Source organism: Salmo trutta, chromosome 25 (assembly GCF_901001165.1).
Source record: "Salmo trutta chromosome 25, fSalTru1.1, whole genome shotgun sequence".
Lineage (NCBI taxonomy): Eukaryota > Metazoa > Chordata > Actinopteri > Salmoniformes > Salmonidae > Salmo > Salmo trutta.
The window spans coordinates 41,482,757-41,502,107 of NC_042981.1; the positions used below are offsets into that span (position 1 = coordinate 41,482,757).

Sequence of the window (19,351 nt, forward strand, 5' to 3'; positions counted from 1 at the left end):
AAATACTATGTAAATAATCCATTACCTTTGATTCTCTTCATCAGATGTCACTTCCAAAGAATCCCAGGTCCATAACGAATGTAGTTTTGTTCAAAAAAGCTCATCATTTATGTCCAAAAACCTCCGTGTTGTAGCACATGATCTAAGCCAGCCAGACTTCACTTCACGAACGGGAAAAATATATTTACGTTCGTTCAAACATGTCAAACGTTGTATCGCATAAATCATTAGGGCCTTTTTTAACCAGAACATGAATAAAATTCAAGGCGGACCATTGGGTTCTCTTTTAAAACGTTTCGGAATGAGAGTACCCACCATCAACTCGCACGCCAGGTGTCTAATGGGCCATCGCCGTTCCAAAGCTCTTCTTCAGTCAGATCTCACTGTAGAAGACAAACACTTTGTAAAGGCTGGGGACATCTTGTGGAAGCAATAGGAAGTGCCAAAACATTCCTCACCCCCTTTGTTTTTCAATGGTATAGGCTTAAAGTCAATTCAACACATCAGGTATCCACTTCCTGTCAGAATCTGTCTCAGGGTTTTGCCTGCCAAATGAGTTCTGTTATACTCAGACACCATTCAAACAGTTTTTGAAACTTTAGGGTGTTTTCTATCCATATATAAGTATATGCATATTGTAGTTACTGGGTAGGATTAGTAACCAGATTAAATCGGGTAAATTTTTTTATCCAGCCGTGAAAATACTGCCCCCTATACCCTAACAGGTTAATATGATTTTTTTTTTTTAAACCTCTCTAGGGTATGTGGGATGAAATCGTCCCACCTACTCAACAGCCAGTGTAATCCCATGGCGCGATATTCAAATACCTTAGATATGCTATTACTTCAATTTCTCAAACATATGACTATTTTACACCATTTTAAAGACAAGACTCTCGTTAATCTAACCACACTGTCCGATTTCAAAAAGGCTTTACAACGAAAGCAAAACATTAGATTATGTCAGCAGAGTACCCAGCCAGAAATAATCAGACACCCATTTTTCAAGCTAGCATATGTCACATAAACCCAAACCACAGCTATAAATGCAGCACTAACCTTTGATGATCTTCATCAGATGACACTCCTAGGACATTATGTTATACAATACATGCATGTTTAGTTCAATCAAGTTCATATTTATATCAAAAACCAGCTTTTTACATTAGCATGTGACGTTCAGAACTAGCATACCCACCGCAAACTTCTGATGAATTTACTAAATTACTCACGATAAACGTTCACAAAAAACATAATTATTTTAAGAATTATAGATACAGAACTCCTTTATGCAATCGCTATTTCCGATTTTAAAATAGCTTTTCGGCAAAAGCACATTTTGCAATATTCTGAGTAGATAGCTCGCCATCACGGGCTAGCTATTTTGACACCCACCAAGTTTGGTACTCACCAAACTCAGATTTACTATAAGAAAAATTGGATTACCTTTGCTGTTCTTCGTCAGAATGCATTCCCAGGACTTATACTTCAATAACAAATGTTGGTTTGGTTCAAAATAATCCATAGTTATGTTCAAATATCCTCTGTTTTGTTCGTGCGTTCAAGACACTATCCGAAGGGTGACGAAGGGTTACGCGCCCGACGCGTTTCGTGACAAAAAAATTCAAAATATTCCATTACCGTACTTCGAAGCATGTCAACCGCTGTTTAAAATCAATTTTTATGCGATTTTTCTCGTAAAAAAAGCGATAATATTCCGACCGGGAAACCCTGTTTTCGTTCAAAGACCAAAAAATTAAAACATGGTGTCGGCTCGTGCACGCGCCCCAGTCTCATTGTTCTCTGATCGACCACTATCCAAATGCGCTACTATTTTTCAGCCTGGGACACCAGTCATCATTCACCGTTCTGCTGCCTTCTGAGAGCCTATGGGAGCCGTAGGAAGTGTCACGTTACAGCAGAGATCCTCAGTTTTCAATAAAGAGAGTGTAGAAGGCCAAGAAATGGTCAGGTTTTTGCCTGCCATGTGAGTTCTGTTATACTCAGACACCATTCAAACAGTTTTAGCAACTTTAGGGTGTTCTCTATCCAAATCAAACAATTTATATGCATATTCTAGTTTCTGGGCAGTAGCAATAACCAGATTAAATCGGGTACGTTTTTTATCCGGCCGTGCAAATACTGCCCCCTACCCTAGAGAGGTTAACTAAAATGGCTTCTTAGCAAAGAGCAATTTCTCAAGCAAGAATTTTGCTAGTACTGTCTGGGAGTGGACTGAGTGGAAAACTAGCTGTTATTGGCAGATTTGGACCGCTTTCTTATTCGTCTAACTAATTTATGTCTGCAGGCAGGCCGGAACTCCATCGCACCAAAACAGGCAGAAATTTCAGGCGACCTTTTCAAACAGCTTACACTAAAAAGGCGGCATCATTTTCACAGTATTATTACAACATCATAGTGGGGACGTGTATAAAACACAATGACACTTGATCCAGACAATCTCCGCTACTGCTCTGTTTAATCGTTGGGCGTCTTGAGTTCAATGTAATTCAATAAGTCAACATTTTTCAGAGATTGCCATGCACGACTGCATCGATTGATTTTATAATGTGACTTTGGTGTAAGCAATCGAACTGTATAACATAATGGTAATCATGAATTTGAAGGGTAAATCTCTAAACTGGGCAAATCAAGACAGCCTAGGCCTATTCACTATACAGTTGAATGCATATTCAATACGAGTGTGCATGCATTGAGTTACTGAGCTTGTTTTGGCAGATTTCATGGGGCTACGTTTCCCCTTCCATGTGGGACGTATTTTATTGAACTGATCAACATTGAGCAGTACAGGTTCGTGCTTGTATTGTATAAGTGCGCGCTGTCTCTTTAACCAGTAAGGATGTAGTTCACGAGCAAAGTTCGCTGAGGCAAGAGATATTTGGGAGAGACGTGAGACTGATTTTTAAACGAATACTGTTTTGTTGACAAATGGGCAAATTTTGTGTTTCTAACAAAGTTCTAGGGTAGTGAATTGAATCAAGCTTCAGCTGTAAGCGAGCAAGGAAAGATGGCGTACAAATCTGGAAGCTACTGGTATCTTCTTGCATTGTAAAGTGTTCTAGCCTGTATGGATATTTTGTTTGGCGTGCAGATTCTACATGCCATGTCGCATTATTAGTGTTTTAACACGTTCAGCATGAATGGGGAGTCAACATGATGCAGCCCAGACCCAGGCTCCCTGTGCAGGCTAAGTGAAGCCGGCACGGAGCACTCGTGCTATAAAGGGAGACATCGGCTGGGCTGAGACTTGATCCTTGAGACACAAATTCTAGTACCGAGCAGTTTTTCATGCTCGAGTATCGGAATACAACACTAAATGATGGTGAAACTTGAAGAAATGTTGGAATTAAATGGGTGAATCTTCCCAGAAGTGAGAGGGACATCAATGCAGAATATTGGAACTTACTAAGCCTTTATTCATATTAAAAAAACAGGTTTATAGAATTCTCCATGTGGTCTATATTAAATGTCACTTCATTTTATTTAACAGGCTTTTAAAATTCAATATTGGTGCACAATTTGTACTTAAAATGTAATATCCCATTTCGTGGAACAACCCAACTCCTCCTTTGTTCCAGGCATAGCTAGCCTTACTTTGTTCTGTCTTGCCCTCTGTTTCCAAGTCCCTTTTGTCCCGGTGGCATTTGCGACTGAAGTGCATCACCCCATGGCTAAGAGGTGCCATCGAGGAGCCCTTGGGGACTGGGCGAGAGAGGGACAGCTGGTTTGAGACAGTCGCTTAGCTGTGAAATGTGCATTCTGGCACCGTGTTGATATAAATAGTAATTGTAGACTTGCCCAGATTAAATCTAGCACCAGCTGACCACGCGAGCTACCCCTGTCGAGGGCTGTGGAACTTTCCTCTTCCAATACAACAAACAAGAAGGGGCAGGTCAAATTACACTGGACATATGGTCAGCTATTTCTGTTGCCTTTTTTCCATGTGGCGTTTTCAGTGTTGGAGTATAACCTTGGTCGAGGATTTATTGAGTTTAAGCTTAGCCCTGCTAAGCTTGAGGTTCTGGGCGCCACACAAGCAAGTAATTGTTTTTTCGTCCCCGTTAACATTAATATTTTGGCCAACTCGATTACTTGGCAGTTCCCTCTCAGCCGTTTAAGATGTCAGTAAACAGAATTTCGCCGCTCTTCTAATGGCCTTCCCAACATGCCTTGCCCCCTCTGTCCCACCACTCTTCCTCCCCCGTTTGTCATGCTGTCACTTTTTCCTCTTGAGGACACTGTGACCTTGTTCACAGCAAGCCACAGTGGGAGAGTGGCACTCCGCACCGCTCCCAGCCTTCCTCGCTTCCGCCCTTCCTGGGGTGTGACTGAGAATCCCCACGGTACTGGAGCTCTCTCTGGCTGTCTCTCTGTGTAGTGTTCACTTACTCACCATCTCCTCTTTGCCGCAGTCACACACACGCTCCTCAAAATGACCAGTGCTCAGAAAGTGGCAGGTGCAGTTCCACAGGGTGTTCTGAGGAGGTTGTGGCGGTTCAACTGACAGTTAGCCCTGTCTGTTTCTCCACAAACTCCTCACTCACCTCCACGCTGCCTGCAAAATAGGCCACAAGTAAAAACAGCCTATTGTGAAATAATTTTGGCTTCTGCCTGTTTAAAGTATGCCCTCCTTCTCGTGGAATTGAAGAACAGAGAAATATTGAACTTAATTTTCCCGCTGTGTTTGTTTGAGAGAGAAATGATTGTGGTAAAGTCATGGCAACGTCTCTCTCGGCAGAGGAAGCGGGCAAGCGGCGGCATGCCACTCGACTCTGGCTTGGCACGGCACGCGCTGAGCCGCATATTAGTAAGTGTCAGGTGGACCTCCCGCCGCGCCTCACAATGCATGGGTAGCAATTAGACACCTCAATTACCATGCCTAGTTCACAAATGAGCAGTGATCGGAGGAGCGCTGGGGAACACGTAACACATGTGTTGGGGGGGGGGGAACTGACGACACGGCATTAACACACTGCCTAATTTAAGCTTTTTAGTCAGAGGGAAGCAAAGCTGGAAGCTAGATTTTTCCCTCTTCCTTGTACCATGACCTAAATGCCTTGGAGATTTGGCGGTGGTGTTTTGATGCTGAAATGTGTTGTCATGATGGAGCTCGGAAAGAGATGGTTCTCTGAGAGCTTAAAGACTGCTGCTGCTTTTGTCATAACATGATTTGAAGCTATAGTGTTTCATATTCCTACTGAGGCTGTATTGCGTCTGCTTTGTGAGGTTTGAGGTTAGCCTAGTCTTTGTTTGAATCGAATTGTGAACCTCAATTCATAGCCAGAGGAAATGGTGAGCTCAGATCTGTCTACATATAAGCACACACGACAGTAAGCTGCCATGGTGGTGTGACCCAAAGCTTTTAAGAGCCCTCCGTGCTGCGCAGTGCTGTCGGAAAACGTCTCAAAAGAAGCCAGGTAATGGGGAGAGCGTGTCAGAATGGAGAGCCTTGCATTTTACTCCGACATATTCCACTCTCCCTTCTCTCAAAAAGGTAGGCGTGCGGGGGTTTTGTGCGAGTGCTGAAGACTTACATTTTGAATTGACCTATTCCATTTCCCCACTCAGCCTCGCCAGTCTAATACTGGGGCCAATTGTGCACACTTTGAAATGGCCCTCTATTTAGCCGTGTTGAAGGCCTCTCCACGACTTGATCGTCGGTTTTTGAATAAAGCCCATTCTGATATTTCGAAGCGCACCAGCGTCTCAATTTAGCACCTCAAAGTGCTTGGTGGCCCCCTTTCGGAGAGGGGTAAATGGCTCTCTCGGGCCCTTTGTTAACACACCCACATGTTATTTTCTTTGTTCGACAGCACTGTAGGTCTCCTTTTGGATAGGTTGGTCAGATTAACGCCTGCAACGTACGTACAGACAGTTGAAGTCGGAAGTTTACATACCCTTATGTTCTATGAACTTTACTGATCATTTTGGGATTTTTCGTATGTCTGTTGTGCTCCCTTTGAGCCTGTGGATTACTGAACAAAACGCGCAAACGAAAGAGGTTTTTGGATATAAAGAGGGACTTTATTGAGTAAATGGGAGTCTTGAGTGCAACCATATGAAGATCATCAAAGGTAAGTGATTCATTTTATCACTTTCTGACTTGGCTGGTAACTGTTTGTAATGATTTGTCTGCTGGGCGCTGTTCGCAGATAATCGCATGGTATGCTTTCGCCGTAAAGCCTTTTTGAAATCTGACACCGTGGTTGGATTAACAAGAAGTTAAACCGATGTATAACACTTGTATGAATTTTTATGAGTATTTCTGTTTTTGAATTTGGCGCTCTGCAGTTTCACTGGATGTTGGCCAGGTGGGACAGTAGCGTCCCACACCCCCTAGAGGTTAACTTCTCTGGGCTACGTGGGACGCTAGCGTCCCACCCAAAGTACACACTATCAACAGCCAGTGAAATATCAGGGTGGCAAATTCAAAACAACAAAATCTCATAATTCAAATTTCTCAAACATACACCATTTTTAAAGATACACTTCTTAATCCAACCACATTGTCCGATTTCAAAAAGGCTTTACAGCGAAAGCATAAAGTTAGATTATGTTAGGACAGAGCCTAAACAAGAAAAACCACACAGCCATTTTCCAAGCAGGAGAGGCGTCACAAAAAACAGAAATACAGCTAAAATTAAGCACTAACCTTTGACGATCTTCATCAGATGACACTCCTAGGACATTATGTTATACAATACATGCATGTTTTGTTCAATCAAGTTCATATTTATATCAAAAACCCCATTTTTACATTGGCGTGTGATGTTCAGAAAATATTTTGCCTCAAACTTCCAGTGAATGAGCACAACAATTTACAAAAATACTCATCATAAACTGCTATTCAAAGAATTATAGATAAACATCCTCCTTCAAAAAAGCTTCACGGGGAAAGCACACTTTGCAATAATCTGAGTACAGCGCTCAGAAAACAACAGCAGGCAATACAGATACTCGCCATTTTGGCATCTAAAATCATAAATGGCATTATAAATATTCACTTACCTTTGATCTTCATCAGAATGCACTCTCAGGGATCCCAGCTCCACAATAAATTATGGACTTTATTGAATAAAACAATTGTCCAAATACCTCCTTGTTGTTAACGCGTTCAGTCAGCTACTCCAAATGTAGGAAGCGCGCCGAAAATTTCACGACAAAGTAAATAAAAGTTCTATTTACGTTCATAGAAACATGTCAAACGATGTATAGCATCAATCTTTAGGGCCTTTTTTTACTTCAATAATATTCCAACAAGACAATTCCAATGTCTTAAAATGTAATGGAACACAGCTAACTCTCACGTGAATGCGCACCAATTAACTCATGTCTACTCCTGAGTCAACAACTTCCAACTTCCTTTGTTCGCTCTCTGTTCACCATAGAAGCCTCAAACAACTTTCTAAAGACTGACATCTAGTGGAAGCCTTAAGAAGTGCAAAATGAACCCTAAGTCACTGTTAGGCAATGACTTGAAAAGACTACAAGCATCAGATTTCCGGGTTGGATTTTTCTCAGGTTTTTGCCTGCCATATGAGTTCTGTTATACTCACAGACATCATTCAAACAGTTTTAGAAACTTCAGTGTTTTCTATCCAAATCTACTAATAATATGCATATCCTACCTTCTCGGACAGAGTAGCAGGCAGTTTAATTTGGGCACGTCATTCATCCCGAGTTTCCGACTACTGCCCCCTATCACTAAAAAGTTAAACAGCTTGGGAATTTCCAGTAAATGATGTCTTGACTTTAGAAGCTTCTGATGGGCTAATTGACATAATTTGAGTCAATTGGACGTGTACCTGTGGATGCATTTCAAGGCCTACCTTCAAACTCGGTGCCTCTTTGCTTGACATGGGAAAATCAAAAATTAGGCAAGACCTCAGGAAAAAATGGTAAACCTTGGTATACAAGTTTGGTTCATCCTTGGGAGCAATTTCCAAATGCGTGACGGTACCACGTTCATCTGTACAAACAATAGTATGCAAGTATAAACACCATGGGACCACGCAGCCATCATACCGCTCAGGAAGAGACGCGTTCTGTCTCCTAGAGATGAATGTACTTTGGTGCGAAAAATGCAAATAATCCCAGAACAACAGCAACGGACCTTGTGAAGATGCTGGAGGAAACAGGTACAGAAGTATCTATATCCACAGTAAAACGAGTCCAATATTGACTTAACCTGAAAGGCCGCTCAGCAAGGAAGAAGCCACTGCTCCAATACCGCCATAAAGCCAGACAACGGTTTGCAACTGCACATGGGGACAAATGTTGTACTTTTTGGTCCTCTGGTCTGATTAAACAAAACTGTTTTGCCATAATGACCATCGTTATGTTTGGAGGAAGAAGAGGGAGGCTTGCAAGCCGAAGAACACCATCCCAACTGTGAAGCATGGGGTTGGCAGCATCAAAGTTGTGGGGGTGCTTTGCTGTAGGAGGGACTGGTGCACATCACAAAATAGATGGCATCATGAGGGATAAATTGTGGATATATTGAAGCAACTTCTCAAGACATCAGTCAGGAAGTTAAAGCTAGGTAGCAAATGGGTCTTCCAAATGGACAAGCCCAAGCATTCTTCCAAAGTTGTGGCAAAATGGCTTAAGGACAACCAAGTCAAGGTATTGGAGTGGCCATCACAAAGCCCTGTCCTCAATCCTATAGAACATTTGTGGGCAGAACTGAAAAAGCGTGTGAGCAAGGAGGCCTACAAACCTGACCTAGTTACACCAGCTCTGTCAGGAGGATTGGGCCAAAATTCATCCAGCTTATTGTTGGAAGCTTGTGGAAGGCTACCCAACATGTTTGACAAGCTAAACAATTTAAAGTCAACGCTACCAAATACTGAGTGCATATAAGCTTCTGACCCACTTGGAATGTGATGGAAACTAAAAGCTGAAATAAATAGTTCTCTACTATTATTCTGACATTTCACATTCCTTAAAATAAAGTGGTGATCCTAATTGACCTAAAACAGGGAATATTTACTGGGATTAAATGTCAGGAATTGTGAGACTGAGTTTAAATGTATTTGGCTAAGGTGTATGTAAACTTCTGACTTCAACTGTACATAATCATCGGATATTAATTTCTACAGGGATTGCTGTCACCCTTTTTTGATGTCGGCATCAAATCAAGGGGGTTGTCTTTTCAAAGTTAAAGCTACATTTCTGGAAAAAAGGGCATGTCCCTGCTGTCTATAGTGTCCCGCCTTGTCTGTTTCTTCAATGCATGCAAAATTTGTTATGTCATGTAAAACGGCAGCGCTCTAACCGAGCTTGTCACATCCACTCATGTCTCTTCTCTCCCGCTTCTCTTTGTTTCACAGGAGGAGCAGAACAGAGGCAAGCCCAACTGGGAGCATCTAAACGAGGAGCTTCACGTCCTGATCACGGTGGAGGACACACAGACGCGCTCCGAGATCAAGATGAAGAGAGCCTTGGAGGAGGTCAAGAAGCTTCTGGTGCCCGCGGTGAGTAGTACTGCCGCGTGGGTTAATCAGTTGACTGACCTCCGCCCACAGTCAGTGTGTACATGATTTGAATAGGCCTCGTTTTCTCCAAAAGCACAAAGGGGAAAGGATGCAATATATTTTCCTATGTGTATACAGTGCCTTTGGAAAGTATTCGCACCCCTTATTCTACATTTTGGTACAGCCTGAATTTATGGATTCAATTTTAAAAAAAATCTCCACTGGCCTACAAACAATACCCCATAATGTCAAACTGGATTTTATTTTTTTATGTTGACATTTTTTAATTAAAAGCTGAAATGTCTTGACAGGTGTTCAACCGCTTTGTTAATGCAAGCATAAATACGTTCAGGAGTAATGTGCTTAAGTTTCATGGACATGATTTTTGAATTACTGCCTGATATCTGTACTCTACACTTATCAGTAAGGTCGCGTAGTAAATTTAAAACACTGATTCAAAGACGAAGGAGATTTTCCAATTGCCTCAAAGAAGGGTACCTATTGGTTGGTAGATAGAAATTTGAAAGCAGACATTGAATGTCCCTTTGAGCATGGTGACGTTATTTAATGACACTTTGGATGGTGTATCAATACACCCAGTCACTACAAAGATACAGGCGTCCTTCCCAGATTTCACCATGAGGCCAATGATGACTTTAAAACGTTACAGAATTTATTGGCTGTGATAGACCTGAGGATGGTAACTACATTGTAACTAACAGTAACCTAATTGACAGTTAGAAGACATGCATCCTGTTTGCAACAAGGCACTAAAGTAATACTGCAAAAAATGTGGCAGAGGAATTCACTTTTTGTCCTCAACACAGTGTTATGTTTGGAGAAAATGCAATGCATTACTGAATATCATCGCTATCCATTTCAAACGTGGTGGTGGCTTGTAATCTTTAAGGACTAAGGAGTTTCAGGCTAAAAAATAAATAGAATGAAGCTAAGCACAGGCAAAATCTGGGAGGAAAACAGTTGTCTGCTTTCCACCAGACACTGGGAGGATTTGAATTCACTTTTTCAGCAAGACAATAACCTAAAACACAGGCCAAATCTACACTGGATTTGCTTACCAAGAAGACAGTTAATGTTCCTGAGTGGCCGAGTTACACTTTTGACTTATCTATGGCAAGACCTGAAAATGGTTGTCTAGCTATGATTAACAACCAATTTGGCAGAGCAAATGTCGAACTGCAGCCCGGTTAAGACTCTGGTGAGCATGCAGATGCGCTTCCCTCGAAACGGTTTCTGACAGTTTGTGCAGAAATTCTTCCATTGTGCAAACCCGCAGTGTCATCCGCTATCCGTGTGGCTGGTCTCGGACGATTCTGCAGGTGAAGAAGCTGGATGTGGAGGTCTTGGGCTGCAGTGGTTATACGTGCTCTGCGGTTGAAGCCATTTGGACACACTGCCAAATCCTCTAAAATGACTTGAGGTGGCTTATGGTAGAGAGATTAACATTCAATTCTAAGGCAACAGCTCTGGTGGATATTCTTGCGGTTAACAATTGCACACTCCCTCAACTTGAGACGTCTGTGGCATAGTTGACACAATTGCACATTTTAGTGGCCTTTTATCTTCCCCAGCACAAGGTTCACCTGTAATGATCATGCTTTTTAATCAGCTTCTTGATATGCCACACGAGTCAGGTTGATGGATGATCTTGGCAACGAAGAAATGCTCAGTAGTGGGGATGTAAACAATTTTGTGTGCAAAATAAGCTGCTTTGGATTTATTTTTCACTCATAACATGGGACAACCTTCATGTTGCTTTTTTATATTTGTGTTCATTGTGTATATATGGTCTATTACAATGGGGTCGCTGCAAACATTTAACTTAGAACAAACTCAGTGTCTTTAAAGCCGGTTTGCCTGGATATGACTAGAACAAGTCGTATCACTTAATCTCAAACCAGTGGTAAAAACGGACAGCAGTAAGTGACCTGTGAGTGTGAGCATCATATTTCCCTGTGTTCACTTCCTCCCATGTGTCCGGAGATGACCATCAGGGGGGTGGGGACTGCGTGGCCACAGTGCCTGGTTGCCTGTGGTGAACAGACCGGCCGGACAGCTGCACCTCCCGATTTCCCCCAGTCAGGAGGCGCGGTGGCTGGGGCTCTGAACCCCTGAAACTGGGCCAAGACTGAGCAGGCCTGGCCTGCTCAATCGTAATCAGGTTTATTTCAGAGGATGGACACGCCACCACGCAGGGGCCCTCTGGTGCAGTTTGATTGCACTCTCTACCAGAGCCCTGGCATCACTTGAATCGCTTCATTCCAAAATGGCAACAGCGAATAAAGCCTCGGCTCAATAACTTTCTCCCTTGTTTTGAGATTAATCCTTTATCCTCCATTTGTCACTTTCTGTTTCGAAGGGGCTTTTAAACCTCTCTCCCCGGCGTACGCCACCAGAGGATATTGCTGCGTGTGACGGCACTGACTGATATGGGTGATGCAGCATAAATCACTGTCAGCCAGAGTTTGAGGCAGATTAAACACCTGTATACGCTGCTCACCCCTCACGTCCCCTCTGAAGTCACCGGCCGCAAAGAGCTACGCTTATAGTCTAGCTGGGTGTCACCAGAAATGTGATTTTTTTTATTTTTATTTATTTGTATTTATTTATTTATTTTACAAATGTATCCTACATTATGTTCTCATGCGTAAGCGAGGAAAGTTCTAGTAGCAGGTTTTATAGCCCTTTCTGGCTTCCCAGGCTCATTGGGGTTTCCCAGGCTCATTGGGGTTTCCCAGGCTCATTGGGGTTTCCCAGGCTCATTGGGGTTTATCTCCCCACGAAGTCCCCCAGGGGCTCGCTTTCTCCTCTCTAGTGTTGTCATTGTCACTGTGGGTGGGTGGGCAGCCTTGGCTGGCAGTAAATGCCCTTTATTGTGCTAAACGTAATTGGATTAAAGCTATGGCAATCTCAATCCTGCGACTCACTTTAATGAACGTTAACTTCTCCACATTTGACAGTGTGAAATCGTCGTTATTAAATCGCTTGGGAAACAAATGGGGTCACTATCTTTTCGACTTCCTCTTTCAAGGAAAAGCTTTTTTCGCTCCACATCAGGCCGGGCTTGGGTCCTTGTCCTGACAGAAGGATGAGACGCAGACCATAGTTGTCAGTTTGACCTTGAGCCAATAGCTATTTTAGCTGTCTTGTGACCGTGGCACCATTGTGCTGAAATGTATGCTAGGTTTTTTTATGGCAGTTTTACATTTTAAATGGTATCCAAACCCCACTTCTAGTTGATTTTGTTGGCTGATATTGAAAAGGTGTTACGGGTGTATGTCTCATGTCCCGCCCCTTGTCCCTAGACCACCCCACGTGCCAGATACCTTGCCTAATGGCAAGGAGAGGGTGCTGATGGGAAGTGGCAAAGGTTCAGTGATTCTGCCTTGCGGCAGCTCCCTGGTTCTGGAAACTTTTCAACGTCCCGCAAACTCAGAGATGAGACTACAAACGATGGGAGGTGGCGCTTCATTGAGCTGCTCTTTCAAGTGTGGATTTATACCACTGATCCAGCCCCCCCCTCTCCCCTCCACCCCATATTGATGCTGAAGTGCCACAGAGCCTTGCCCTCGTGTCATGACTACTGGGTAATAAGGCCCTAAACACTGCCTCCAGCATAGCCCTGCTGCACTTGCTAACCCTGCAGAGCATCAGCACTAGTCCCGTTTGCCGCCCTAGTCGAAGGCTACCTGGTTAGAATCACTGTGATCCTCCTGCCCCAGTGACCGAGGAATAGATTAATTGGCACTCGGGATGAAGGTTGGCATCAGTACCTAACAACAGGGGATGATCAAAACAGTGTTGCCCAAAAGAGATCAGAGAAACAGATTCTCCATTTGCCGAGAGAACACCAAAAGCCAATTTTTGCTTGATCTGAAAATGTGGTCGGGGGCTTTGTATGGAGGGTGTGATGCAATTGCAGAGGCCGACTCATGCTCTGTTCCACCTCGCCGTGCGCGGCTCCAATTTTGTAACCATGGTTGGGTGGGAGGTCCTGTATAAACTTCCTCCCTTGACAACAGCTGATTTCTGCAGAGGTATTACCGTAATGCTGCACGGCCAATGCAGATGTCGGATTGACACAGGGCCCGCAATCCAATGCATTCTAATTGGGTTGCACTTACACAAGTTTTGGTTTTATACGAATGCATTGTGCATCATTTATTGGCCGTGGCATTTTCTCGCGGAGTGGTCTTTAAACATTGTCGCCCGCTGGCTGCCAACTCATGTTCAGGTTAAAGATTTATAGCAAGATGCCAATATGTCTGAGGTTGTATCTGCTGAGGGTTCAGAGTGCGATCGAGGGCAGGACCGCAGATGCCTCTGCACTCAGAGCGGATGTGCTAGACTTGTGCCAGCCCAGGAGGCTGACAGTTGGCTGCATGTGGATTTTCCAGCAAGAAAATAACCCAGAGAGCCCATCAAAATCCACAAAGAAATGGTTAATTGACTGCAAAATCAGCATTTTGCAATGGCAATCTGTGTCTGGACTTGGACCCCATTTGAAAACCTGTGGTTTGAATTGGAGGGCAGTACAGGAGAATGCATGCATTAACATTCCCATTAAGCTACTGCCATGTAATGGCCTAATTTTATCAGTTTGCTTTACTTGACTGTTATATTTGTTTGCTTAATTGATGGATGGCGCTCAGCCCCCTAACGACCCTCTCCTCGCTGTGCCCTCGCTGTAAAAGACGAGAAGCTTCGCCCTCAAATCGTCTGCTCAGATGCCCGACCGTGACGATCAATTAATGTCTCTCCCGGTCCCCCATCACTCTGGCCATCTGCCTCCCACTGTAAGACCCACGCACATAATGTCCCATGGAAAATCATCTCCACAGTATGGATATTGGCAGAGGTTATTTTCTTACCTCAGGGACGGCAAGGATTCGTAGGCTTACATATTTTTCGGCTAAAGCTGAGCGTGTATTTCTAGACTGGCGATTTTAGACTACAATGTTCTATTTTAGTTATCCCCACAGTTTCTGATCTTTCTTTCAGCAGGGCCTTCGTGTAGTTTAATACAGCACAGGTAGGGGCGGCAGTGTCATTTTCCTGTTTTTGTGTGTTCAGAATTGGCCACGGCTGTCAGTGTGGCAATCGCCCACCTGAAGATGGTCCCCGGGCTTTTTGAATATTGCGTGGGTCTAAGCTGCGACTAAGGCCAAAACCCTGTGTCGATTACTTTGGTGCCACTGACAACCCGCTTGGTTAATCTCCGGTAGTAACGATGGCTGTGGGAGATGAGTCTAAACGACTTGCTAATTGAATCCAGGAGCCCGTGTTGGTTTGAATATTCCAGAGACCAAGATGGAGGGAGAGAATAGGTAGCTTCTCAGGTTCTTTCCAGCACAGTAATTAGCTTTTCATATCTGTTAACCTGATACCTTGCAGGAATCTTCTGTCCTCTGTGCCATCAACCCCATCATACAGTACAAACCAACACCCCTTCCCCTTAGCCACTTGCAAATAGCAGTAGTGGTGTTTACTGTGTTGGTTGACAGGCAGCTCATTTAGATCTATTGTAGATCCTCTTTTACTGGGAAGGAAGGGTTGGCAGATGGAAGCCAAGGTGACACTGTGGCACAGGCGGCTGGTTGAGTGATTGACAGAGCTGTCTGCTGGACATTGTTATGGGTCTAATTAATCCTCATTGGCTCCCCGAACCGCTGGCGTCTATTTGAAGGGCTTCTCTTAGACGCGCTTAGCACACCACAGATAATTTTCCCAGAAAGGAATGCATTTGCTAGTATGTCATTTATTTATCATACCTCAAAGCCGGTGCTACTGTAGGCAACCCTCGCTGCCCTACCTACTTGTATGGTATTAAGAGAGAAATGGGCTACACTTGTTAGCACATTGCACTGCATTGTTCAGTGTCTTTGAGCTTGAAGGGAAGCGTCTGGGATAGTCATTTGCATCCGCATTTGCATTTTAGTTTATTTGTCTGTTTGTTGTGAGGACCCTTGTCCTCGGGCATTTGAGATAAAGCACGAGAGGGTTAGGAGTTTTCATTGAAGTTGTGACTTGGGAGCTCAGGGAAGTTCAATCCATTGCGTAGGCGCGGTTAGCTGCCATCATTGTTAGAGCCTCGTTGTTTTGTTTCAATTCTGCCGCTGCTTGGAGGCACAAGTTTTAAAAGAGAGTCAGCCGGCTGCACTCTCTCCCCTGTCCTCCTGGATCCTCTGGAAAACCATGAAACGCCAGAAAAGGAGGGGTGGAGGAGAGGGAGACAATGCACTGCGCCCCCACAAAGCTTGCGGCGTCGCTCCCTGAACAAAGTGACTGTATTAGCAACTTGAACAGAGCAGCCCGAACCTTAGTCACTGCCATGAAGCAAATGTAGAAGGTCTTCTCGCTGTCTTTTTTTCCCCCCTCCCTGTCCCCCTCTTTGTTGGTCTTTTGGCCTTGTACATTATTTCAGCCTGAGATTTGTAACAGATATATTTGTCAGATTATCTTATTTTATTGTTAACTGCTATCTTCAGACACCATGTTGTCTTGAATGATGGCACGCTTCTGCCGTTTCTCTCACAGTAGGAGACTCAGAATTGCACACTCGCACTAGCTCCAGACTGCAGTGCCAGATTTTGAGACCTCCCTCTCGCTTAGTCTGCCTTCAGTCTTTCCACTGAGGAAAAAAATCTGGGACATGTTGCTTGGGTGACAGATGGTCCGTAATGTACGCCAGGCGTCGTGGTCAGCGGGTTGTCGTGTGCCACGTCCGCCAAGTTCTTGCCTCCAGCAGCTCGGCCAGGAACACGCGGCACAGGTCGGGCCTAGTGGAGCCTGTTCACGGCCGGCCCTGTTCTCCGTGTTCGGATAAACACCTTTTCTTCCTACTAGTGCATAATTGTTCGCACCTCCCCATTAGCCATTGTATGACAAATGAGTATCAAATGCCATCTGGCTGTTTCCAACCCACGGTACCTCTCCTATTAATGTTTACTTGCATATAAGACTATTGTCTTTTGGGTAAAATAAAAATAATTCCCTGCCTTGTATAGGATGTAGCCCTCGAGGACATGGCGGCTGGCATTCATGCGGTACGCACAGTCTTGTGGTGTTTATTTGTGTGTGTTTGGAACTATAATGGTTCGAGAAGGCCCAGTAATGTACCAGCCTGGCCTCTCCTGGTAACTGGCTGGAGCACAGGTCAAAACCACCTCAGTTTTAGAGCGGCGTGTCACTCCAACTCAGACTCAAACCGCTGCCTCAGGGCTTGGAGAAAGAGGATCATGGGAAACGAGAGCGTTCTAGTTCCCCAGCCTGTAAGCCCCCCACCCTCCGCTCAGTGGTTGATGACACGATATATGCCTGACTGAAGGAAGCAGCAAAATGCGTTTCCTCCAGGTCTGCCGATGGCAACATCTTGTATCTAGGGACACAGTGTAGCTGTCTCAATTGGGGCTTAACGCTCTATCGCCGAGTAGATTTTCTAATCCACCTGGCATACGTTCCACCCTGGCTCTTAATATCATAATCAAGGTAATTAAGTGTTTGGATTGGATAAAATGAACTTCGAGTCCTGGGAGGTTACTCAGAAACCAGTTAAAACCTGGTTGGTTAGACCTCCAATTCCAGTCGCCCTCTTCCCTTCCACCCGTTGACCTCTGCTTTAGAACGCAAAGGCTCTGCTGCTCTTGTTCGTCTCTTGGCAGTGTGTTTAAGTGAGTTTGAATGTGGCGGCTTCAAACGGGCTGTGACTGGACAGAGCTGCCCTGGGGAAGGGCCTGCCCTTTCCTCCACTGTCCTGCTGGTTCCAGCAGTTTCTTGCACCCTGCTCACTAGTCCTAGTTAGCAATTTGAGACTCACCGTGCCACACTTGGCATCTTGAGATTAAGCTCATTCCAATAAGTGGCTGTTTGAAGTATGAAACATCCTCATTAATTAACTCTAGCCGCCAGGGTAATGGGAATGGATTGTTTTCCATTTTACCAGAGGAAACCGCTGGCCCCTTTTGACAAGTCTGCCAATATCAATGACTGTGGATCTGATAGTTTCTTGAGTAACGTGCAGGATTAATGGTAAACAGTGGTCAATCACATCAGGTGAGAGTTGTTACCCTTTAAAATCTCATTTCCCCAGTGGGCTCTGCCATTTCTCCCCAGCAGCTGTTCAACTCACTCTGTGCCCATCCTTATTACAGAGATGTCTGGCACTGCAGCCCTAAAGCAAACTAAAAAGGAAATAACAATTGAAAGGGCCAATTTCTCTGGACTAGATGCTAATCCGTTGCTTGCTGACAGAGACTTCAAACGCACGATGGACGCCGGCTCAAGGCCCCTGTTTGGCGTCTCTTCACACCAGCAGAGAGCGCGAGAGCAGAGTGAAAAATGCATTCCCCGATTAGCCAGGGATTCTGTTCACACTTTACCTGGCCCTCTGCTTCCATGCACTGGGATTGGTAGATGGCAGGGAAGAGGGAGAAATGGTGTTGATAATCTCTTTGCTTAGCACGAATGTGCATCGTTTATCACTACAGAATAGACACAACCTCCCTTCTGTAGGTCTAAATCAGTGGTCACCAACTTTTTTAAATTTTTTATTCAAGATTAGTATTGCTCAGCCTATGCAACTTTAACCTGATAAAAACAGTACTGTAGCAATGAGTTTTGTGCAGTAGGCTATAGTCCCAATACATTACTACTGCATATTGGCTTTGTTTGAATTGCCCTGCCAATTTCAAGCAAAGTTTAGATTTAAACTAGACCATATGATCACACTGATATTACATCAGTTATATTACTTGAGGCACAGCTAAGTGAGAACATTTAAATCATTTTTTATTTTACTGGGTTGATGGTGCCTGCATCTAATGGTCAGCGGATTGAGTGGCAGACTGGGTCTGCCTCAACATCCCGCCGCTCTCCCTTTCCTCCGCTGACACTGACCAAAAAGGGACAGTCTTCCAGCTGATTTCGAAACTCTAGTCGCATCCCATTATTTCTGCCTCGTGCACAAATTCAGTGAAACATTCCTCTATTAAAAATGACCCAAGCTGCTAAATAATCATGACACAAGCCTATCAATACACTTTCTTTCTTATTTATTACAGGTGCAGTGCTGGTTGTAGCGCGAGTGGAAGAACGTGCATTTTATGGCTTAAGTGTTGAATAAAACATGAACTCATAAATACAGCAGCTCTCTGCTGTATTTTAAGTCTCTAGTCATTGTTTTTAAAAGTTGATCTCAGTATCAATTTTGCTGTAGCTTGCTTTTTACCCCTGATATGTTACTGCAGACACGGTAATCTATGCCATCCGATTGGCCAGCGGTAGGCCTATAGTGCACTTGATTTGCTCTCCGGGCCCACCGGGAAGTCAGTTTGTACCTTCACACATGAAATGGTTCAAAATGGGAACACTTCGCCTACCCAGCGCGCAGGGCAGCTGAATCTGGTGCACCTAGCACCAACAGCACGAGACAGTTGGTCTAAACCAAAATAGTGGAGTAGCATATGGTGCGCTCATTTCTCTCCTTTCTCTAAAATTTGCACATGTGTATATATATTTTTTTTACAACCTTAATTAGGATTGCCTCCAAGTGGATCATAGAGGAAAATATATATTCCCGTGCTGCTCCGTTTTATCACGTTAGCTAGGGTGCCAGGATAACATTTTTACAATGTCGATGCATAATTTATAATGACAGACTTCTCTCTTGTTTGTTTACTGTGCTTTGGTTTTAATGGCACTTATCTTGGCTGGCGAACATGCCTGCTCGTTCACTCAATGTTCCATCACTCTCTGGGGTTTAAAAAGCCTGCCTTTCACCACTGTATCCCCCATTAGGGTTCAATTTGATTTCCATATGGAATTTAGCCTTACCT

The 19,351-nt window shown here is 44.1% G+C and overlaps 1 protein-coding gene across 5 annotated transcripts in view; it reads left to right on the forward strand.

Moving 5' to 3' along the window:
- Positions 1–19,351, forward strand: part of LOC115162576 (protein quaking-A) — a 90,336-nt gene that overhangs the window by 41,938 nt on the left and 29,047 nt on the right. For all 5 annotated transcript variants that reach the window (XM_029714018.1, XM_029714021.1, XM_029714020.1 and 2 more), the window contains exon 4: positions 9,354–9,497. In XM_029714018.1, coding sequence (XP_029569878.1) covers positions 9,354–9,497 — 144 coding nt within the window. The remainder of the gene's footprint in view (positions 1–9,353; positions 9,498–19,351) is intronic.